The 24,559-nt window shown below is 41.2% G+C and overlaps 1 protein-coding gene and 1 long non-coding RNA gene across 2 annotated transcripts in view; one reads left to right on the forward strand and one right to left on the reverse strand.

Moving 5' to 3' along the window:
• Positions 1 to 24,559, forward strand: part of LOC144767022 (uncharacterized) — a 146,409-nt gene that overhangs the window by 8,702 nt on the left and 113,148 nt on the right. The window lies entirely within an intron of this gene.
• Positions 1,765 to 22,710, reverse strand: LOC144767108 (uncharacterized). Its single transcript, XM_078650716.1, has 9 exons — positions 22,630 to 22,710; positions 20,078 to 20,182; positions 17,526 to 17,630; positions 13,826 to 13,930; positions 11,268 to 11,372; positions 8,712 to 8,816; positions 5,002 to 5,106; positions 1,948 to 2,052; positions 1,765 to 1,818 (listed from the first exon to the last, which is right to left on the reverse strand). The coding sequence occupies exons 1-9, from the start codon at positions 22,708 to 22,710 to the stop codon at positions 1,765 to 1,767; spliced, it is 870 nt and encodes a 289-aa protein (XP_078506842.1).

Raw genomic sequence — 24,559 nt, forward strand, 5'->3', positions numbered from 1 at the left:
AAGTGCCAGTGCTTTACTGTACCCTGACGCACCTCTCTACTGTGTGTAGGCTGCTTCACATCCGGCTGCGTGCGCGCATGCACACATGCACACTGCAGAGATTTACACCCTATATCAACCATGCACACAGACTCCTTAATACTAAATAAAGGCTGCATTTTAATGTGCATTTAAAAAAATGTGCAACGTTGGACGCAAAAGCATGACTTTTAGTCTTTGTTGTTCAAGATTCAGGGAAGATTTTTTTTAAATGAAAGTATATATTTGAGTCAGGTGTATGAGAACAGCTCAAGAGGCACGGGGGTGGCTTGTCACGTTCACATGATATTATCATCTCTGCGCCCCTTTCATGGATTAGTATGGACATGTGAAGTGCTTGTGATGGGGTGATATTTCGGTGGCTATCTTGGAGAGGGGCAAGGTTAGCCAAGGTAGTGACAACAATAAAGATTAAGGCGACGTGCAGAATCAAATTTTGAATTAAAATTTAAAATTTAAGAACAATTCATAGAACTCAGAAAGTCAAGGTGTTTGAGATTACATATAGATGTACGTTGAGTATTGTTCCGCATTATATCAAGGAGGTCCAATCCTCAAGGAGGTTAAGTCCTGTATTTAGGCTTTCTGTCTTTAGAATCCATTTAAGCTCCTCTTTGTTTAAGATTCTTGTGATGTCATCACCTCTAGGGGGTACGTTTACGGTATTGAATATAGTCCAGCGGATGTCATTTTCAGAGTGTCCCTTTTGTAGGAAATGCTCAACCAATGGAGCATTTGCTGTTTTGCATCATATCCTGTATCTGTGTTGGGAGATGCGAAGGCAGATTTTCTGGGTGGTTTGACCTACATATATTTTATTGCAAGGACAAAAGATGGCACATACTACATTGCACGTGTTACAGTTAGTAAACATTTTAAGTTCATTCCTGATGTCATTGAAAACAAATTCCTTACATTCAATAGTAAATTCGCAGACCACACAGTTACCGCATTTAGAGTGGCCCTTCAGTGGTGCTAAGGACCAGAGGTCGTGCAGTGTCGGGTTGTTGTTCCTTATCAGTGTCAGTGCAGCCCGGACCAATTGGTCCTTGATGTCCTTCCTTCCATAGAGAAGTGAGGCTACCCTTAGGCATATATATATTATGTCCTGATGATGATCTGCATATAGCTGATAGCGGATCGAAACGCCGTCGACACCCTTGAAACACCTTATACAAGCTAAATTGTGTTTACTAAATGTGTTGTGGTTTATTTTTGTTGTACTCTGACATTACCAAAACTATAAGTGCAACTAACCCATTGCTTTTGCCTAAAAAAGACCCCCCCTGTTTTCTCCCCTTGTATGTATGTATCTGTATGATTAGTAGGGCACAGGCTTGTGCCCTACCTTGTGTATTATTGTATAATACTTTCACAAATGATTCATAAGTAAATATCAGACCTCTGTCTAGGCTGGATATGTCAAAACAAATATAGCTACGATTCTGTCTATATTTTATTGTTCCCTAACTTCTTCACTCCAAAGGACCACTGTTGTCTAAAAGACACTGTTTGATAAGGAACTCAAGAAGATATATATCCTAAGCCACAGGTGAGGGCCTATTACAAGGCAAGGGAGAGGTCCTTCAACAACCGGTATCACCAGAAGCAGGTGGGCGGTAAAAGGCTATTATTACATTCCATCCAATGACGGTTTAATGTTTCAAATTAAAAAGAGGGAAACAAAGTCAAACATTGGGAACAGAAGGCTTACACCAGCCGTTATTATCCATGAGCAAATTCATTGTCTTCAAATGAGCGCTCAACATTCAAAGCAATCTTTAATATTGATTACACAGCTATATGTCTCAAATTCATACTGATGTGCATGTAGACTCCACCCACAATGTAGACAACTTACATAGCCCTTCACTACAATGTAAAAAAATATAGCATCAGTTTTCTTACCTCCCATGAAGGGCCCTCATGATACCATCCGTATACAGAGTGATTTTCCTCCTCCCAATGGGCCCTCCACCTTTTTCCCATCATGTGGAACCATTCCAAATCATGCTGAAAAGCAAAACATAACAAAATGTTGTTTTGTCAACCAAACACATAGGCGTCATTGCGTTTCATTGCAAGACTAAATTATAACAAGGAGTGGTGTTTACAAGCTTTTGCCTTTACTGGAATGTGTCAAGTGCCAGGTGTTTCCTTTATTTATTTGGGTTTACGCCAACTTGCACTTTGATACCAGATTGAGCTCTCTATGGATGTGTTATTTAAATTCAAAGTATTTTGCCCGGCTCAAGACCCTAGGGCATCACGTTTCTGACAAGCAATTCATGTGAGGACTACTCATCGCTGCATATGGTGGATGCATAATCTGCTGCAAGTACCCCATGCTATCAATGCTATTTCAAACCTAGTCATATAGTTGAGGGCACCGCTCATGCACCGCTCGCTTAAGAAATTGTACTTGCTAGTGCACATGCATCATTGTACTTCATTCTGACACTCCTCATCTATGAGGGCACCGATTCTCGACCAGCCTCCTGCCATCATCTGAGCTAACGAGTGCCAATGCTTTAGTGTACCCTGACGCGCCTCTCTACTGTGTGTAGGCTGCTTCACATCCGACTGCGCGCGCTTGCACACATGCACACTGCACAGATTTACACCCTATATAGACCACACACACAGACTCCAGAATACTAAATAAAGGCTGCATTTTGGTGTGCATTTAAAAAACATGTGCAACGTTGGACGCAAAAGCATGACTTTTAGTCTTTGTTGTTCAAGATTCAGGTAAGATTTTTTTAAATGAAAGTATATATTTGAGTCAGGTGTATGGGAACAGATCAAGAGGCACGGGGGTGGCTTGTCACGTTCACATGATATCATTATCTCTTTGCCCCTTTCATGGATTAGTATGGACATGTGAAGTGCTTGTGATGGGGTGATATTTCGGTGGCTATCTTGGAGAGGGGCAAGGTTAGCCAAGGTAGTGACAACAATAAAGATTAAGGCGACGTGCAGAATCAAATTTTGAATTAAAATTTAAAATTTAAGAACAATTCATAGAACTCAGAAAGTCAAGGTGTTTGAGATTACATATAGATGTACGTTGAGTATTGTTCCGCATTATATCAATGAGGTCCAATCCTCAAGGAGGTTAGGTCCTGTATTTAGGCTTTCTGTCTTTATAATCCATTTAAGCTCCTCTTTGTTTTAGATTCTTGTGACACATAGGCGTCATTGCGTTTCACTGCAAGACTAAATTATAACAAGGAGTGTTGTTTACTCTACAAGCTTTTGCCTTTACTGGAATGTGTCAAGTGCCAGGTGTTTTTTTATTTATTTGGGTTTAAGTCAACTTGCACTTTGATACGAGATTGAGCTCTCTATGGCTGTGTTATTTAAATTCAAAGTATTTTGCCCGGCTCAAGGCCCTCGGGCATCACTTTTATGACAAGCAATTCATGTGAGGACTACTCATCGCTGCATTGGGAACAGAAGGTTTACACCAGCCGTTATTATCAATGAGCAATTTCATTGTCTTCAAATGAGCGCCCAACATTCAAAGCAATCTTTAATATTGATTACACAGCTATATGTCTCAAATTCATATAGTTGAGGGCACCGCTCATGCACCGCTCGCTTAAGAAATTGTACTTGCAAGTGCACATGCATCATTGTACTTCATTCTGACACTCCTCTCATCTATGAGGGCACCGATTCTCGACCAGCCGCCTGCCATCATCTGAGCTCACAAGATTCTTGTGATGTCATCACCTCTGGGGGGTACGTTTACGGCATTGATTATAGTCCAGCGGATGTCATTTTCAGAGTGTCCCTTTTGTAGGAAATGCTCAACCAATGGAGCATTTGCTGTTTTGCATCATATCCTGCATCTGTGTTGGGAGATGCGAAGGCAGATTTTCTGGGTGGTTTGACCTACATATATTTTATTGCAAGGACAAAAGATGGCACATACTACATTGCACGTGTTACAGTTAGTAAACATTTTAAGTTCATTCCTGATGTCATTGAAAACAAATTCCTTACATTCAATAGTAAATTCGCAGACCACACAGTTACCGCATTTAGAGTGGCCCTTCAGTGGTGCTAAGGACCAGAGGTCGTGCAGTGTCGGGTTGTTGTTCCTTATCAGTGGCAGTGCAGCCCGGACCAATTGGTCCTTGATGTCCTTCCTTCCATAGAGAAGTGAGGCTGATAGCGGATCGAAACGCCGTCGACACCCTTGAAACACCTTGTACAAGCTAAATTGTGTTTACTAAATGTGTAAAGGTGTTGTGGTTTATTTTTGTTGTACTCTGACATTACCAAAACTATAAGTGCAACTAACCCATTGCTTTTGCCTAAAAAAGACCCCCCCTGTTTTCTCCCCTTGTATGTATGTATCTGTGTGATTAGTAGGGCACAGGCTTGTGCCCTACCTTGTGTATTATTGTATAATACTTTCACAATTGATTCATAAGTAAATATCAGACCTCTGTCTAGGCTGGATATGTCAAAACAAATATAGCTACGATTCTGTCTATATTTTATCGTTCCCTAACTTCTTCACTCCAAAGGACCACTGTTGTCTAAAAGACACTGTTTGATAAGGAACTCAAGAAGATATATATCCTAAGCCACAGGTGAGGGCCTATTACAAGGCAAGGGAGAGGTCCTTCAACAACCGGTATCACCAGAAGCAGGTGGGCGGTAAAAGGCTAGTATTACATTCCATCCAACGACGGTTTAATGTTTCAAATTAAAAAGAGGGAAACAAAGTCAAACATTGGGAACAGAAGGCTTACACCAGCCGTTATTATCCATGAGCAAATTCATTGTCTTCAAATTAGCGCTCAACATTCAAAGCAATCTTTAATATTGATTACACAGCTATATGTCTCAAATTCATACTGATGTGCATGTAGACTCCACCCACAATGTAGACAACTTACATAGCCCTTCACTACAATGTAAAAAAAATAGAATCAGTTTCCTTACCTCCCATGATGAGTCTGGGAGGAACCTTACAAAGAGGCCGTGGTTTGCTGCCTCCAGTATATCCCTCCACCTCATTCCCATATGGCGAAAATATTGTAAATTATTCTGAAAAGCAAAATATAACAAAATTTTGTTTTATCAACCAAACACATAGGCGTTATTGCGTTTCACTGCAAGACTAAATTATAACAAGGAGTGGTGTTTACTCTACAAGCTTTTGCCTTTACTGGAATGTCAAGTACCAGGTGTTTTCTTTATTTATTTGGGTTTAAGTCAACTTGCACTTTGATACGAGATTGAGCTCTCTATGGCTTTGTTATTTAAATTAAAAGTATTTTGCCCGGCTCAAGGCCCTCGGGCATCACGTTTCTGACAAGCAATTCATGTGAGGACTACTCATCGCTGCATATGGTTGATGCATAATCTGCTGCAAGTACCCCATGCTATCAGTGCTATTTCGAACCTAGTCATATAGTTGAGGGCACCGCTCATGCACCGCTCGCTTAAGAAATTGTACTTGCTAGTGCACATGCATCATTGTACTTCATTCTGACACTCCTCATCTATGAGGGCACCGATTCTCGACCAGCCTCCTGCCATCATCTGAGCTCACGAGTGCCAGTGCTTTACTGTACCCTGATGCGCCTCTCTACTGTGTGTAGGCTGCTTCACATCCGACTGCGCGCGCATGCACACATGCACACTGCAGAGATTTACACCCTATATAGACCACACACTCAGACTCCATTATACTAAATAAAGGCTGCATTTTAGTGTGCATTTAAAAAAATGTGCAACGTTGGACGCAAAAGCATGACTTATAGTCTTTGTTGTTCAAGATTCAAGGAAGATTTTTTTTAAATGAAAGTATATATTTGAGTCAGGTGTATGAGAACAGCTCAAGAGGCACGGGGGTGGCTTGTCACGTTCACATGATATCATCATCTCTGCGCCCCTTTCATGGATTAGTATGGACATGTGAAGTGCTTGTGATGGGGTGATATTTCGGTGGCTATCTTGGAGAGGGGCAAGGTTAGCCAAGGTAGCGACAACAATAAAGATTAAGGCGATGTGCAGAATCAAATTTTGAATTAAAAATTAAAATTTAAGAACAATTCATAGAACTCAGAAAGTCAAGGTGTTTGAGATTACATATAGATGTACGTTGAGTATTGTTCCGCATTATATCAATGAGGTCCAATCCTCAAGGAGGTTAAGTCCTGTATTTAGGCTTTCTGTCTTTAGAATCCATTTAAGCTCCTCTTTGTTTAAGATTCTTGTGACACATAGGCGTCATTGCGTTTCACTGCAAGACTAAATTATAACAAGGAGTGTTGTTTACTCTACAAGCTTTTGCCTTTACTGGAATGTGTCAAGTGCCAGGTGTTTTTTTATTTATTTGGGTTTAAGTCAACTTGCACTTTGATACGAGATTGAGCTCTCTATGGCTGTGTTATTTAAATTCAAAGTATTTTGCCCGGCTAAAGGCCCTCGGGCACCACTTTTATGAAAAGCTATTCATGTGAGGACTACTCATCGCTGCATATGGCGGATGCATACTCTGCTGCAAGTTCCCCATGCTATCAGTGCTATTTCAAACCTATTCATATAGTTGAGGGCACCGCTCATGCACCGCTCGCTTAAGAAATTGTACTTGCAAGTGCACATGCATCATTGTACTTCATTCTGACACTCCTCTCATCTATGAGGGCACCGATTCTCGACCAGCCGCCTGCCATCATCTGAGCTCACAAGTGCCAGTGCTTTACTGTACCCTGACGCACCTCTCTACTGTGTGTAGGCTGCTTCACATCCGGCTGCGTGCGCGCATGCACACATGCACACTGCAGAGATTTACACCCTATATAAACCATGCACACAGACTCCTTAATACTAAATAAAGGCTGCATTTTAATGTGCATTTAAAAAAATGTGCAACGTTGGACGCAAAAGCATGACTTTTAGTCTTTGTTGTTCAAGATTCAGGGAAGATATTTTTTAAATGAAAGTATATATTTGAGTCAGGTGTATGAGAACAGCTCAAGAGGCACAGGGGTGGCTTGTCACGTTCACATGATATTATCATCTCTGCGCCCCTTTCATGGATTAGTATGGACATGTGAAGTGCTTGTGATGGGGTGATATTTCGGTGGCTATCTTGGAGAGGGGCAAGGTTAACCAAGGTAGTGACAACAATAAAGATTAAGGCGACGTGCAGAATCAAATTTTGAATTAAAATTTAAAATTTAAGAACAATTCATAGAACTCAGAAAGTCAAGGTGTTTGAGATTACATATAGATGTACGTTGAGTATTGTTCCGCATTATATCAAGGAGGTCCAATCCTCAAGGAGGTTGAGTCCTGTATTTAGGCTTTCTGTCTTTAGAATCCATTTAAGCTCCTCTTTGTTAAAGATTCTTGTGATGTCATCACCTCTGGGGGGTACGTTTACGGCATTGATTATAGTCCAGCGGATGTCATTTTCAGAGTGTCCCTTTTGTAGGAAATGCTCAACCAATGGAGCATTTGCTGTTTTGCATCATATCCTGCATCTGTGTTGGGAGATGCGAAGGCAGATTTGCTGGGTGGTTTGACCTACATATATTTTATTGCAAGGACAAAAGAAGGCACATACTACATTGCACGTGTTACAGTTAGTAAACATTTTAAGTTCATTCCTGATGTCATTGAAAACAAATTCCTTACATTCAATAGTAAATTCGCAGACCACACAGTTACCGCATTTAGAGTGGCCCTTCAGTGGTGCTAAGGACCAGAGGTCGTGCAGTGTCGGGTTGTTGTTCCTTATCAGTGGCAGTGCAGCCCGGACCAATTGGTCCTTGATGTCCTTCCTTCCATAGAGAAGTGAGGCTACCCTTAGGCATATATATATTATGTCCTGATGATGATCTGCATATTGCTGATAGCGGATCGAAACGCCGTTGACACCCTTGAAACACCTTATACAAGCTAAATTGTGTTTACTAAATGTGTAAAGGTGTTGTGGTTTATTTTTGTCGTACTCTGACATTACCAAAACTATAAGTGCAACTAACCCATTGCTTTTGCCTAAAAAAGACCCCCCCCTGTTTTCTCCCCTTGTATGTATGTATCTGTGTGATTAGTAGGGCACAGGCTTGTGCCCTACCTTGTGTATTATTGTATAATACTTTCACAATTGATTTATAAGTAAATATCAGACCTCTGTCTAGGCTGGATATGTCAAAACAAATATAGCTACGATTCTGTCTATATTTTATTGTTCCCTAACTTCTTCACTCCAAAGGACCACTGTTGTCTAAAAGACACTGTTTGATAAGGAACTCAAGAAGATATATATCCTAAGCCACAGGTGAGGGCCTATTACAAGGCAAGGGAGAGGTCCTTCAACAACCGGTATCATCAGAAGCAGGTGGGCGGTAAAAGGCTAGTATTACATTCCATCCAACGACGGTTTAAAGTTTCAAATTAAAGAGAGGGAAACAGAAAGTCAAACATTGGGAACAGAAGGCTTACACCAGCCGTTATTATCCATGAGCAATTTCATTGTCTTCAAATCAGCGCTCAACATTCAAAGCAATCTTTAATATTGATTACACAGCTATATGTCTCAAATTCATACTGATGTGCATGTAGACTCCACCCACAATGTAGACAACTTACATAGCCCTTCACTACAATGTAAAAAAATATAGCATCAGTTTTCTTACCTCCCATGAAGGGCCCTCATGATACCATCCGTATACTGACAGGTTGTCTGCCTCCCACTGGGCCCGCCACCTTATTCCCATTGTGTGGAACCATTCCAAATCATGCTGAAAAGCAAAATATAACAAAATGTTGTTTTGTCAACCAAACACATAGGCGTCATTGCGTTTCATTGCAAGACTAAATTATAACAAGGAGTGGTGTTTACAAGCTTTTGCCTTTACTGGAATGTGTCAAGTGCCAGGTGTTTCCTTTATTTATTTGGGTTTACGTCAACTTGCACTTTGATACCAGATTGAGCTCTCTATGGATGTGTTATTTAAATTCAAAGTATTTTGCCCGGCTCAAGACCCTAGGGCATCACGTTTCTGACAAGCAATTCATGTGAGGACTACTCATCGCTGCATATGGTGGATGCATAATCTGCTGCAAGTACCCCGTGTTATCAGTGCTATTTCAAACCTAGTCATATAGTTGAGGGCACCGCTCGCTTAAGAAATTGTACTTGCTAGTGCACATGCATCATTGTACTTCATTCTGACACTCCTCATCTATGAGGGCACCGATTCTCCACCAGCCTCCTGCCATCATCTGAGCTCACGAGTGCCAGTGCTTTACTGTACCCTGACGCGCCTCTCTACTGTGTGTAGGCTGCTTCACATCCGACTGCGCGCGCGCATGCACACATGCACACTGCAGAGATTTACACCCTATATAGACCACACACACAGACTCCAGAATACTAAATAAAGGCTGCATTTTAGTGTGCATTTAAAAAAATGTGCAACGTTGGACGCAAAAGCATGACTTTTAGTCTTTGTTGTTCAAGATTCAGGGAAGATTTTTTTTAAATGAAAGTATATATTTGAGTCAGGTGTATGAGAACAGCTCAAGAGGCACGGGGGTGGCTTGTCACGTTCACATGATATCATCATCTCTGCGCCCCTTTCATGGATTAGTATGGGCATGTGAAGTGCTTGTGATGGGGTGATATTTCGGTGGCTATCTTGGAGAGGGGCAAGGTTAGCCAACGTAGTGACAACAATAAAGATTAAGGCGACGTGCAGAATCAAATTTTGAATTAAAATTTAAGAACAATTCATAGAACTCAGAAAGTCAAGGTGTTTGAGATTACATATAGATGTACGTTGAGTATTGTTCCGCATTATATCAATGAGGTCCAATCCTCAAGGAGGTTAAGTCCTGTATTTAGGCTTTCTGTCTTTAGAATCCATTTAAGCCCCTCTTTGTTTAAGATTCTTGTGATGTCATCACCTCTGGGGGGTACGTTTATGGCATTGATTATAGTCCAGCGGATGTCATTTTCAGAGTGTCCCTTTTGTAGGAAATGCTCAACCAATGGAGCATTTGCTGTTTTGCATCATATCCTGCATCTGTGTTGGGAGATGCGAAGGCAGATTTTCTGGGTGGTTTGACCTACATCCTACATATATTTTATTGCAAGGACAAAAGATGGCACATACTACATTGCACGTGTTACAATTAGTAAACATTTTAAGTTCATTCCTGATGTCATTGAAAACAAATTCCTTACATTCAATAGTAAATTCGCAGACCACACAGTTACAGCATTTAGAGTGGCCCTTCAGAGGTGCTAAGGACCAGAGGTTGTGCAGTGTCGGGTTGTTGTTCCTTATCAGTGGCAGTGCAGCCCGGACCAATTGGTCCTTGATGTCCTTCCTTCCATAGAGAAGTGAGGCTACCCTTAGGCATATATATATTATGTCCTGATGATGATCTGCATATTGCTGATAGCGGATCGAAACGCCGTCGACACCCTTGAAACACCTTATACAAGCTAAATTGTGTTTACTAAATGTGTAAAGGTGTTGTGGTTTATTTTTGTTGTACTCTGACATTACCAAAACTATAAGTGCAACTAACCCATTGCTTTTGCCTAAAAAAGCCCCCCCCTGTTTTCTCCCCTTGTATGTATGTATCTGTGTGATTAGTATGGCACAGGCTTGTGCCCTACCTTGTGTATTATTGTATAATACTTTCACAATTGATTTATAAGTAAATATCAGACCTCTGTCTAGGCTGGATATGTCAAAACAAATATAGCTACGATTCTGTCTATATTTTATTGTTCCCTAACTTCTTCACTCCAAAGGACCACTGTTGTCTAAAAGACACTGTTTGATAAGGAACTCAAGAAGATATATATCCTAAGCCACAGGTGAGGGCCTATTACAAGGCAAGGGAGAGGTCCTTCAACAACCGGTATCATCAGAAGCAGGTGGGCGGTAAAAGGCTAGTATTACATTCCATCCAACGACGGTTTAAAGTTTCAAATTAAAGAGAGGGAAACAGAAAGTCAAACATTGGGAACAGAAGGCTTACACCAGCCGTTATTATCCATGAGCAATTTCATTGTCTTCAAATCAGCGCTCAACATTCAAAGCAATCTTTAATATTGATTACACAGCTATATGTCTCAAATTCATACTGATGTGCATGTAGACTCCACCCACAATGTAGACAACTTACATAGCCCTTCACTACAATGTAAAAAAATATAGCATCAGTTTTCTTACCTCCCATGAAGGGCCCTCATGATACCATCCGTATACTGACAGGTTGTCTGCCTCCCACTGGGCCCGCCACCTTATTCCCATTGTGTGGAACCATTCCAAATCATGCTGAAAAGCAAAATATAACAAAATGTTGTTTTGTCAACCAAACACATAGGCGTCATTGCGTTTCATTGCAAGACTAAATTATAACAAGGAGTGGTGTTTACAAGCTTTTGCCTTTACTGGAATGTGTCAAGTGCCAGGTGTTTCCTTTATTTATTTGGGTTTACGTCAACTTGCACTTTGATACCAGATTGAGCTCTCTATGGATGTGTTATTTAAATTCAAAGTATTTTGCCCGGCTCAAGACCCTAGGGCATCACGTTTCTGACAAGCAATTCATGTGAGGACTACTCATCGCTGCATATGGTGGATGCATAATCTGCTGCAAGTACCCCGTGTTATCAGTGCTATTTCAAACCTAGTCATATAGTTGAGGGCACCGCTCGCTTAAGAAATTGTACTTGCTAGTGCACATGCATCATTGTACTTCATTCTGACACTCCTCATCTATGAGGGCACCGATTCTCCACCAGCCTCCTGCCATCATCTGAGCTCACGAGTGCCAGTGCTTTACTGTATCCTGACGCGCCTCTCTACTGTGTGTAGGCTGCTTCACATCCGACTGCGCGCGCGCATGCACACATGCACACTGCAGAGATTTACACCCTATATAGACCACACACACAGACTCCAGAATACTAAATAAAGGCTGCATTTTAGTGTGCATTTAAAAAAATGTGCAACGTTGGACGCAAAAGCATGACTTTTAGTCTTTGTTGTTCAAGATTCAGGGAAGATTTTTTTTAAATGAAAGTATATATTTGAGTCAGGTGTATGAGAACAGCTCAAGAGGCACGGGGGTGGCTTGTCACGTTCACATGATATCATCATCTCTGCGCCCCTTTCATGGATTAGTATGGGCATGTGAAGTGCTTGTGATGGGGTGATATTTCGGTGGCTATCTTGGAGAGGGGCAAGGTTAGCCAACGTAGTGACAACAATAAAGATTAAGGCGACGTGCAGAATCAAATTTTGAATTAAAATTTAAGAACAATTCATAGAACTCAGAAAGTCAAGGTGTTTGAGATTACATATAGATGTACGTTGAGTATTGTTCCGCATTATATCAATGAGGTCCAATCCTCAAGGAGGTTAAGTCCTGTATTTAGGCTTTCTGTCTTTAGAATCCATTTAAGCCCCTCTTTGTTTAAGATTCTTGTGATGTCATCACCTCTGGGGGGTACGTTTATGGCATTGATTATAGTCCAGCGGATGTCATTTTCAGAGTGTCCCTTTTGTAGGAAATGCTCAACCAATGGAGCATTTGCTGTTTTGCATCATATCCTGCATCTGTGTTGGGAGATGCGAAGGCAGATTTTCTGGGTGGTTTGACCTACATCCTACATATATTTTATTGCAAGGACAAAAGATGGCACATACTACATTGCACGTGTTACAATTAGTAAACATTTTAAGTTCATTCCTGATGTCATTGAAAACAAATTCCTTACATTCAATAGTAAATTCGCAGACCACACAGTTACAGCATTTAGAGTGGCCCTTCAGAGGTGCTAAGGACCAGAGGTTGTGCAGTGTCGGGTTGTTGTTCCTTATCAGTGCCAGTGCAGCCCGGACCAATTGGTCCTTGATGTCCTTCCTTCCATAGAGAAGTGAGGCTACCCTTAGGCATATATATATTATGTCCTGATGATGATCTGCATATTGCTGATAGCGGATCGAAACGCCGTCGACACCCTTGAAACACCTTATACAAGCTAAATTGTGTTTACTAAATGTGTAAAGGTGTTGTGGTTTATTTTTGTTGTACTCTGACATTACCAAAACTATAAGTGCAACTAACCCATTGCTTTTGCCTAAAAAAGCCCCCCCCTGTTTTCTCCCCTTGTATGTATGTATCTGTGTGATTAGTATGGCACAGGCTTGTGCCCTACCTTGTGTATTATTGTATAATACTTTCAAAATTGACTCATAAGTAAATATCAGACCTCTGTCTAGGCTGGATATGTCAAAACAAATATAGCTACGATTCTGTCTATATTTTATTGTTCCCTAACTTCTTCACTCCAAAGGACCACTGTTGTCTAAAAGACACTGTTTGATAAGGAACTCAAGAAGATATATATATCCTAAGCCACAGGTGAGGGCCTATTACAAGGCAAGGGAGAGGTCCTTCAACAACCGGTATCACCAGAAGCAGGTGGGCGGTAAAAGGCTAGTATTACATTCCATCCAACGACGGTTTAAAGTTTCAAATTAAAGAGAGGGAAACAGAAAGTCAAACATTGGGAACAGAAGGCTTACACCAGCCGTTATTATCCATGAGCAATTTCATTGTCTTCAAATGAGCGCTCAACATTCAAAGCAATCTTTAATATTGATTACACAGCTATATGTCTCAAATTCATACTGATGTGCATGTAGACTCCACCCACAATGTAGACAACTTACATAGCCCTTCACTACAATGTAAAAAAATATAGCATCAGTTTTCTTACCTCCCATGAAGGGCCCTCATGATACCATCCGTATACAGAGTGATTGCCCTCCTCCCAAAGGGCCCTCCACCTTTTTCCCATCATGTGGAACCATTCCAAATCATGCTGAAAAGCAAAATATAACAAAATGTTGTTTTGTCAACCAAACACATAGGCGTCATTGCGTTTCATTGCAAGACTAAATTATAACAAGGAGTGGTGTTTACAAGCTTTTGCCTTTACTGGAATGTGTCAAGTGCCAGGTGTTTCCTTTATTTATTTGGGTTTACGTCAACTTACACTTTGATACCAGATTGAGCTCTCTATGGATGTGTTATTTAAATTCAAAGTATTTTGCCCGGCTCAAGACCCTAGGGCATCACGTTTCTGACAAGCAATTCATGTGAGGACTACTCATCGCTGCATATGGTGGATGCATAATCTGCTGCAAGTACCCCGTGTTATCAGTGCTATTTCAAACCTAGTCATATAGTTGAGGGCACCGCTCATGCACCGCTCGCTTAAGAAATTGTACTTGTTAGTGCACATGCATCATTGTACTTCATTCTGACACTCCTCATCTATGAGGGCACCGATTCTCGACCAGCCTCCTGCCATCATCTGAGCTCACGAGTGCCAGTGCTTTACTGTACCCCGACGCGCCTCTCTACTGTGTGTAGGCTGCTTCACATCTGACTGCGCGCGCGCATGCACACTGCAGAGATTTACACCCTATATAGACCACACACACAGACTCCAGAATACTAAATAAAGGCTGCATTTTAGTGTGCATTTAAAAAAAGTGTGCAACGTTGGACGCAAAAGCATGACTTTTAGTCTTTGTTGTTCAAGATTCAGGTAAGATTTTTTTTAAAAGAAAGTATATATTTGAGTCAGGTGTATGAGAACAGCTCAAGAGGCACGGGGGTGGCTTGTCACGTTGATATAATATCATCATCTCTGCCCCCCTTTCATGGATTAGTATGGACATGTGAAGTGCTTGTGATGGGGTGATATTTCGGTGGCTATCTTGGAGAGGGGCAAGGTTAGCCAAGGTAGTGACAACAATAAAGATTAAGGCGATGTGCAGAATCAAATTTTGAATTAAAATTTAAAATTTAAGAACAATTCATAGAACTCAGAAAGTCAAGGTGTTTGAGATTACATATAGATGTACGTTGAGTATTGTTCCGCATTACATCAATGAGGTCCAATCCTCAAGGAGGTTAAGTCCTGTATTTAGGCTTTCTGTCTTTAGAATCCATTTAAGCTCCTCTTTGTTTAAGATTCTTGTGACACATAGGCGTCATTGCGTTTCACTGCAAGACTAAATTATAACAAGGAGTGTTGTTTACTCTACAAGCTTTTGCCTTTACTGGAATGTGTCAAGTGCCAGGTGTTTTTTTATTTATTTGGGTTTAAGTCAACTTGCACTTTGATACGAGATTGAGCTCTCTATGGCTGTGTTATTTAAATTCAAAGTATTTTGCCCGGCTCAAGGCCCTCGGGCATCACTTTTATGACAAGCAATTCATGTGAGGACTACTCATCGCTGCATATGGCGGATGCATAATTTGCTGCAAGTACCCCATGCTATCAGTGCTATTTCAAACCTATTCATATAGTTGAGGGCACCGCTCATGCACCGCTCGCTTAAGAAATTGTACTTGCAAGTGCACATGCATCATTGTACTTCATTCTGACACTCCTCTCATCTATGAGGGCACCGATTCTCGACCAGCCGCCTGCCATCATCTGAGCTCACAAGTGCCAGTGCTTTACTGTACCCTGACGCACCTCTCTACTGTGTGTAGGCTGCTTCACATCCGGCTGCGTGCGCGCATGCACACATGCACACTGCAGAGATTTACACCCTATATAAACCATGCACACAGACTCCTTAATACTAAATAAAGGCTGCATTTTAATGTGCATTTAAAAAAATGTGCAACGTTGGACGCAAAAGCATGACTTTTAGTCTTTGTTGTTCAAGATTCAGGGAAGATTTTTTTTAAATGAAAGTATATATTCGAGTCAGGTGTATGAGAACAGCTCAAGAGGCACAGGGGTGGCTTGTCACGTTCACATGATATTATCATCTCTGCGCCCCTTTCATGGATTAGTATGGACATGTGAAGTGCTTGTGATGGGGTGATATTTCGGTGGCTATCTTGGAGAGGGGCACGGTTAACCAAGGTAGTGACAACAATAAAGATTAAGGCGACGTGCAGAATCAAATTTTGAATTAAAATTTAAAATTTAAGAACAATTCATAGAACTCAGAAAGTCAAGGTGTTTGAGATTACATATAGATGTACGTTAAGTATTGTTCCGCATTATATCAAGGAGGTCCAATCCTCAAGGAGGTTGAGTCCTGTATTTAGGCTTTCTGTCTTTAGAATCCATTTAAGCTCCTCTTTGTTAAAGATTCTTGTGATGTCATCACCTCTGGGGGGTACGTTTACGGCATTGATTATAGTCCAGCGGATGTCATTTTCAGAGTGTCCCTTTTGTAGGAAATGCTCAACCAATGGAGCATTTGCTGTTTTGCATCATATCCTGCATCTGTGTTGGGAGATGCGAAGGCAGATTTGCTGGGTGGTTTGACCTACATATATTTTATTGCAAGGACAAAAGAAGGCACATACTACATTGCACGTGTTACAGTTAGTAAACATTTTAAGTTCATTCCTGATGTCATTGAAAACAAATTCCTTACATTCAATAGTAAATTCGCAGACCACACAGTTACCGCATTTAGAGTGGCCCTTCAGTGGTGCTAAGGACCAGAGGTCGTGCAGTGTCGGGTTGTTGTTCCTTATCAGTGGCAGTGCAGCCGGACCAATTGGTCCTTGATGTCCTTCCTTCCATAGAGAAGTGAGGCTACCCTTAGGCATATATATATTATGTCCTGATGATGATCTGCATATTGCTGATAGCGGATCGAAACGCCGTTGACACCCTTGAAACACCTTATACAAGCTAAATTGTGTTTACTAAATGTGTAAAGGTGTTGTGGTTTATTTTTGTCGTACTCTGACATTACCAAAACTATAAGTGCAACTAACCCATTGCTTTTGCCTAAAAAAGACCCCCCCCCCTGTTTTCTCCCCTTGTATGTATGTATCTGTGTGATTAGTAGGGCACAGGGTGCCCTACCTTGTGTATTATTGTATAATACTTTCACAATTGATTTATAAGTAAATATCAGACCTCTGTCTAGGCTGGATATGTCAAAACAAATATAGCTACGATTCTGTCTATATTTTATTGTTCCCTAACTTCTTCACTCCAAAGGACCACTGTTGTCTAAAAGACACTGTTTGATAAGGAACTCAAGAAGATATATATCCTAAGCCACAGGTGAGGGCCTATTACAAGGCAAGGGAGAGGTCCTTCAACAACCGGTATCACCAGAAGCAGGTGGGCGGTAAAAGGCTAGTATTACATTCCATCCAACGACGGTTTAAAGTTTCAAATTAAAGAGAGGGAAACAGAAAGTCAAACATTGGGAACAGAAGGCTTACACCAGCCGTTATTATCCATGAGCAATTTCATTGTCTTCAAATGAGCGCTCAACATTCAAAGCAATCTTTAATATTGATTACACAGCTATATGTCTCAAATTCATACTGATGTGCATGTAGACTCCACCCACAATGTAGACAACTTACATAGCCCTTCACTACAATGTAAAAAAATATAGCATCAGTTTTCTTACCTCCCATGAAGGGCCCTCATGATACCATCCGTATACTGACAGGTTGTCTGCCTCCCACTGGGCCCGCCACCTTATTCCCATTGTGTGGAACCATTCCAAATCATGCTGAAAAGCAAAATATAACAAAATGTTGTTTTGTCAACCAAACACATAGGCGTCATTGCGTTTCATTGCAAGACTAAATTATAACAAGGAGTGGTGTTTACAAGCTTTTGCCTTTACTGGAATGTGTCAAGTGCCAGGTGTTTCCTTTATTTATTTGGGTTTACGTCAACTTGCACTTTGATACCAGATTGAGCTCTCTATGGATGTGTTATTTAAATTCAAAGTATTTTGCCCGGCTCAAGACCCTAGGGCATCACGTTTCTGACAAGCAATTCATGTGAGGACTACTCATCGCTGCATATGGTGGATGCATAATCTGCTGCAAGTACCCCGTGTTATCAGTGCTATTTCAAACCTAGTCATATAGTTGAGGGCACCGCTCGCTTAAGAAATTGTACTTGCTAGTGCACATGCATCATTGTACTTCATTCTGACACTCCTCATCTATGAGGGCACCGATTCTCGACCAGCCTCCTGCCATCATCTGAGCTCACGAGTGCCAGTGCTTTACTGTACCCTGACGCGCCTCTCTACTGTGTGTAGGCTGCTTCACATCCGACTGCGCGCGCGCATGCACACATGCACACTGCAGAGATTTACACCCTATATAGACCACACACACAGACTCCAGAATACTAAATAAAGGCTGCATTTTAGTGTGCATTTAAAAAAATGTGCAATGTTGGACGCAAAAGCATGACTTTTAGTCTTTGTTGTTCAAGATTCAGGGAAGATTTTTTTTAAATGAAAGTATATATTTGAGTCAGGTGTATGAGAACAGCTCAAGAGGCACGGGGGTGGCTTGTCACGTTCACATGATATCATCATCTCTGCGCCCCTTTCATGGATTAGTATGGGCATGTGAAGTGCTTGTGATGGGGTGATATTTCGGTGGCTATCTTGGAGAGGGGCAAGGTTAGCCAACGTAGTGACAACAATAAAGATTAAGGCGACGTGCAGAATCAAATTTTTAATTAAAATTTAAGAACAATTCATAGAACTCAGAAAGTCAAGGTGTTTGAGATTACATATAGATGTACGTTGAGTATTGTTCCGCATTATATCAATGAGGTCCAATCCTCAAGGAGGTTAAGTCCTGTATTTAGGCTTTCTGTCTTTAGAATCCATTTAAGCCCCTCTTTGTTTAAGATTCTTGTGATGTCATCACCTCTGGGGGGTAGGTTTATGGCATTGATTATAGTCCAGCGGATGTCATTTTCAGAGTGTCCCTTTTGTAGGAAATGCTCAACCAATGGAGCATTTGCTGTTTTGCATCATATCCTGCATCTGTGTTGGGAGATGCGAAGGCAGATTTTCTGCGTGGTTTGACCTACATATATTTTATTGCAAGGACAAAAGATGGCACATACTACATTGCACGTGTTACAGTTAGTAAACATTTTAAGTTAATTCCTGATGTCATTGAAAACAAATTCCTTACATTCAATAGTAAATTCGCAGACCACACAGTTACCGCATTTAGAGTGGCCCTTCAGAGGTGCTAAGGACCAGAGGTCGTGCAGTGTCGGGTTGTTGTTCCTTATCAGTGGCAGTGCAGCCCGGACCAATTGGTCCTTGATGTCCTTCCTTCCATAGAGAAGTGAGGCTACCCTTAGGCATATATATATTATGTCCTGATGATGATCTGCATATTGCTGATAGCGGATCGAAACGCCGTCGACACCCTTGAAACACCTTATACAAGCTAAATTGTGTTTACTAAATGTGTAAAGGTGTTGTGGTTTATTTTTGTTGTACTCTGACATTACCAAAACTATAAGTGCAACTAACCCATTGCTTTTGCCTAAAAAAGCCCCCCCCCTGTTTTCTCCCCTTGTATGTATGTATCTGTGTGATTAGTATGGCACAGGCTTGTGCCCTACCTTGTGTATTATTGTATAATACTTTCACAATTGACTCATAAGTAAATATCAGACCTCTGTCTAGGCTGGATATGTCAAAACAAATATAGCTACGATTCTGTCTATATTTTATTGTTCCCTAACTTCTTCACTCCAAAGGACCACTGTTGTCTAAAAGACACTGTTTGATAAGGAACTCAAGAAGATATATATATCCTAAGCCACAGGTGAGGGCCTATTACAAGGCAAGGGAGAGGTCCTTCAACAACCGGTATCACCAGAAGCAGGTGGGCGGTAAAAGGCTAGTATTACATTCCATCCAACGACGGTTTAAAGTTTCAAATTAAAGAGAGGGAAACAGAAAGTCAAACATTGGGAACAGAAGGCTTACACCAGCCGTTATTATCCATGAGCAATTTCATTGTCTTCAAATGAGCGCTCAACATTCAAAGCAATCTTTAATATTGATTACACAGCTATATGTCTCAAATTCATACTGATGTGCATGTAGACTCCACCCACAATGTAGACAACTTACATAGCCCTTCACTACAATGTAAAAAAATATAGCATCAGTTTTCTTACCTCCCATGAAGGGCCCTCATGATACCATCCGTATACTGACAGGTTGTCTGCCTCCCACTGGGCCCGCCACCTTATTCCCATTGTGTGGAACCATTCCAAATCATGCTGAAAAGCAAAATATAACAAAATGTTGTTTTGTCAACCAAACACATAGGCGTCATTGCGTTTCATTGCAAGACTAAATTATAACAAGGAGTGGTGTTTACAAGCTTTTGCCTTTACTGGAATGTGTCAAGTGCCAGGTGTTTCCTTTATTTATTTGGGTTTACGTCAACTTGCACTTTGATACCAGATTGAGCTCTCTATGGATGTGTTATTTAAATTCAAAGTATTTTGCCCGGCTCAAGACCCTAGGGCATCACGTTTCTGACAAGCAATTCATGTGAGGACTACTCATCGCTGCATATGGTGGATGCATAATCTGCTGCAAGTACCCCGTGTTATCAGTGCTATTTCAAACCTAGTCATATAGTTGAGGGCACCGCTCGCTTAAGAAATTGTACTTGCTAGTGCACATGCATCATTGTACTTCATTCTGACACTCCTCATCTATGAGGGCACCGATTCTCGACCAGCCTCCTGCCATCATCTGAGCTCACGAGTGCCAGTGCTTTACTGTACCCTGACGCGCCTCTCTACTGTGTGTAGGCTGCTTCACATCCGACTGCGCGCGCGCATGCACACATGCACACTGCAGAGATTTACACCCTATATAGACCACACACACAGACTCCAGAATACTAAATAAAGGCTGCATTTTAGTGTGCATTTAAAAAAATGTGCAATGTTGGACGCAAAAGCATGACTTTTAGTCTTTGTTGTTCAAGATTCAGGGAAGATTTTTTTTAAATGAAAGTATATATTTGAGTCAGGTGTATGAGAACAGCTCAAGAGGCACGGGGGTGGCTTGTCACGTTCACATGATATCATCATCTCTGCGCCCCTTTCATGGATTAGTATGGGCATGTGAAGTGCTTGTGATGGGGTGATATTTCGGTGGCTATCTTGGAGAGGGGCAAGGTTAGCCAACGTAGTGACAACAATAAAGATTAAGGCGACGTGCAGAATCAAATTTTGAATTAAAATTTAAGAACAATTCATAGAACTCAGAAAGTCAAGGTGTTTGAGATTACATATAGATGTACGTTGAGTATTGTTCCGCATTATATCAATGAGGTCCAATCCTCAAGGAGGTTAAGTCCTGTATTTAGGCTTTCTGTCTTTAGAATCCATTTAAGCCCCTCTTTGTTTAAGATTCTTGTGATGTCATCACCTCTGGGGGGTAGGTTTATGGCATTGATTATAGTCCAGCGGATGTCATTTTCAGAGTGTCCCTTTTGTAGGAAATGCTCAACCAATGGAGCATTTGCTGTTTTGCATCATATCCTGCATCTGTGTTGGGAGATGCGAAGGCAGATTTTCTGGGTGGTTTGACCTACATATATTTTATTGCAAGGACAAAAGATGGCACATACTACATTGCACGTGTTACAGTTAGTAAACATTTTAAGTTAATTCCTGATGTCATTGAAAACAAATTCCTTACATTCAATAGTAAATTCGCAGACCACACAGTTACCGCATTTAGAGTGGCCCTTCAGAGGTGCTAAGGACCAGAGGTCGTGCAGTGTCGGGTTGTTGTTCCTTATCAGTGGCAGTGCAGCCCGGACCAATTGGTCCTTGATGTCCTTCCTTCCATAGAGAAGTGAGGCTACCCTTAGGCATATATATATTATGTCCTGATGATGATCTGCATATTGCTGATAGCGGATCGAAACGCCGTCGACACCCTTGAAACACCTTATACAAGCTAAATTGTGTTTACTAAATGTGTAAAGGTGTTGTGGTTTATTTTTGTTGTACTCTGACATTACCAAAACTATAAGTGCAACTAACCCATTGCTTTTGCCTAAAAAAGCCCCCCCCCTGTTTTCTCCCCTTGTATGTATGTATCTGTGTGATTAGTATGGCACAGGCTTGTGCCCTACCTTGTGTATTATTGTATAATACTTTCACAATTGACTCATAAGTAAATATCAGACCTCTGTCTAGGCTGGATATGTCAAAACAAATATAGCTACGATTCTGTCTATATTTTATTGTTCCCTAACTTCTTCACTCCAAAGGACCACTGTTGTCTAAAAGACACTGTTTGATAAGGAACTCAAGAAGATATATATATCCTAAGCCACAGGTGAGGGCCTATTACAAGGCAAGGGAGAGGTCCTTCAACAACCGGTATCACCAGAAGCAGGTGGGCGGTAAAAGGCTAGTATTACATTCCATCCAACGACGGTTTAAAGTTTCAAATTAAAGAGAGGGAAACAGAAAGTCAAACATTGGGAACAGAAGGCTTACACCAGCCGTTATTATCCATGAGCAATTTCATTGTCTTCAAATGAGCGCTCAACATTCAAAGCAATCTTTAATATTGATTACACAGCTATATGTCTCAAATTCATACTGATGTGCATGTAGACTCCACCCACAATGTAGACAACTTACATAGCCCTTCACTACAATGTAAAAAAATATAGCATCAGTTTTCTTACCTCCCATGAAGGGCCCTCATGATACCATCCGTATACTGACAGGTTGTCTGCCTCCCACTGGGCCCGCCACCTTATTCCCATTGTGTGGAACCATTCCAAATCATGTTGAAAAGCAAAATATAACAAAATGTTGTTTTGTCAACCAAACACATAGGCGTCATTGCGTTTCATTGCAAGACTAAATTATAACAAGGAGTGGTGTTTACAAGCTTTTGCCTTTACTGGAATGTGTCAAGTGCCAGGTGTTTCCTTTATTTATTTGGGTTTACGTCAACTTGCACTTTGATACCAGATTGAGCTCTCTATGGATGTGTTATTTAAATTCAAAGTATTTTGCCCGGCTCAAGACCCTAGGGCATCACGTTTCTGACAAGCAATTCATGTGAGGACTACTCATCGCTGCATATGGTGGATGCATAATCTGCTGCAAGTACCCCGTGTTATCAGTGCTATTTCAAACCTAGTCATATAGTTGAGGGCACCGCTCGCTTAAGAAATTGTACTTGCTAGTGCACATGCATCATTGTACTTCATTCTGACACTCCTCATCTATGAGGGCACCGATTCTCGACCAGCCTCCTGCCATCATCTGAGCTCACGAGTGCCAGTGCTTTACTGTACCCTGACGCGCCTCTCTACTGTGTGTAGGCTGCTTCACATCCGACTGCGCGCGCGCATGCACACATGCACACTGCAGAGATTTACACCCTATATAGACCACACACACAGACTCCAGAATACTAAATAAAGGCTGCATTTTAGTGTGCATTTAAAAAAATGTGCAACGTTGGACGCAAAAGCATGACTTTTAGTCTTTGTTGTTCAAGATTCAGGGAAGATTTTTTTTAAATGAAAGTATATATTTGAGTCAGGTGTATGAGAACAGCTCAAGAGGCACGGGGGTGGCTTGTCACGTTCACATGATATCATCATCTCTGCGCCCCTTTCATGGATTAGTATGGGCATGTGAAGTGCTTGTGATGGGGTGATATTTCGGTGGCTATCTTGGAGAGGGGCAAGGTTAGCCAACGTAGTGACAACAATAAAGATTAAGGCGACGTGCAGAATCAAATTTTGAATTAAAATTTAAGAACAATTCATAGAACTCAGAAAGTCAAGGTGTTTGAGATTACATATAGATGTACGTTGAGTATTGTTCCGCATTATATCAATGAGGTCCAATCCTCAAGGAGGTTAAGTCCTGTATTTAGGATTTCTGTCTTTAGAATCCATTTAAGCCCCTCTTTGTTTAAGATTCTTGTGATGTCATCACCTCTGGGGGGTAGGTTTATGGCATTGATTATAGTCCAGCGGATGTCATTTTCAGAGTGTCCCTTTTGTAGGAAATGCTCAACCAATGGAGCATTTGCTGTTTTGCATCATATCCTGCATCTGTGTTGGGAGATGCGAAGGCAGATTTTCTGGGTGGTTTGACCTACATATATTTTATTGCAAGGACAAAAGATGGCACATACTACATTGCACGTGTTACAGTTAGTAAACATTTTAAGTTCATTCCTGATGTCATTGAAAACAAATTCCTTACATTCAATAGTAAATTCGCAGACCACACAGTTACCGCATTTAGAGTGGCCCTTCAGAGGTGCTAAGGACCAGAGGTCGTGCAGTGTCGGGTTGTTGTTCCTTATCAGTGGCAGTGCAGCCCGGACCAATTGGTCCTTGATGTCCTTCCTTCCATAGAGAAGTGAGGCTACCCTTAGGCATATATATATTATGTCCTGATGATGATCTGCATATTGCTGATAGCGGATCGAAACGCCGTCGACACCCTTGAAACACCTTATACAAGCTAAATTGTGTTTACTAAATGTGTAAAGGTGTTGTGGTTTATTTTTGTTGTACTCTGACATTACCAAAACTATAAGTGCAACTAACCCATTGCTTTTGCCTAAAAAAGCCCCCCCCTGTT

The sequence above is a fragment of the Lissotriton helveticus genome, chromosome 7 (assembly GCF_964261635.1).
Source record: "Lissotriton helveticus chromosome 7, aLisHel1.1, whole genome shotgun sequence".
NCBI lineage: Eukaryota > Metazoa > Chordata > Amphibia > Caudata > Salamandridae > Lissotriton > Lissotriton helveticus.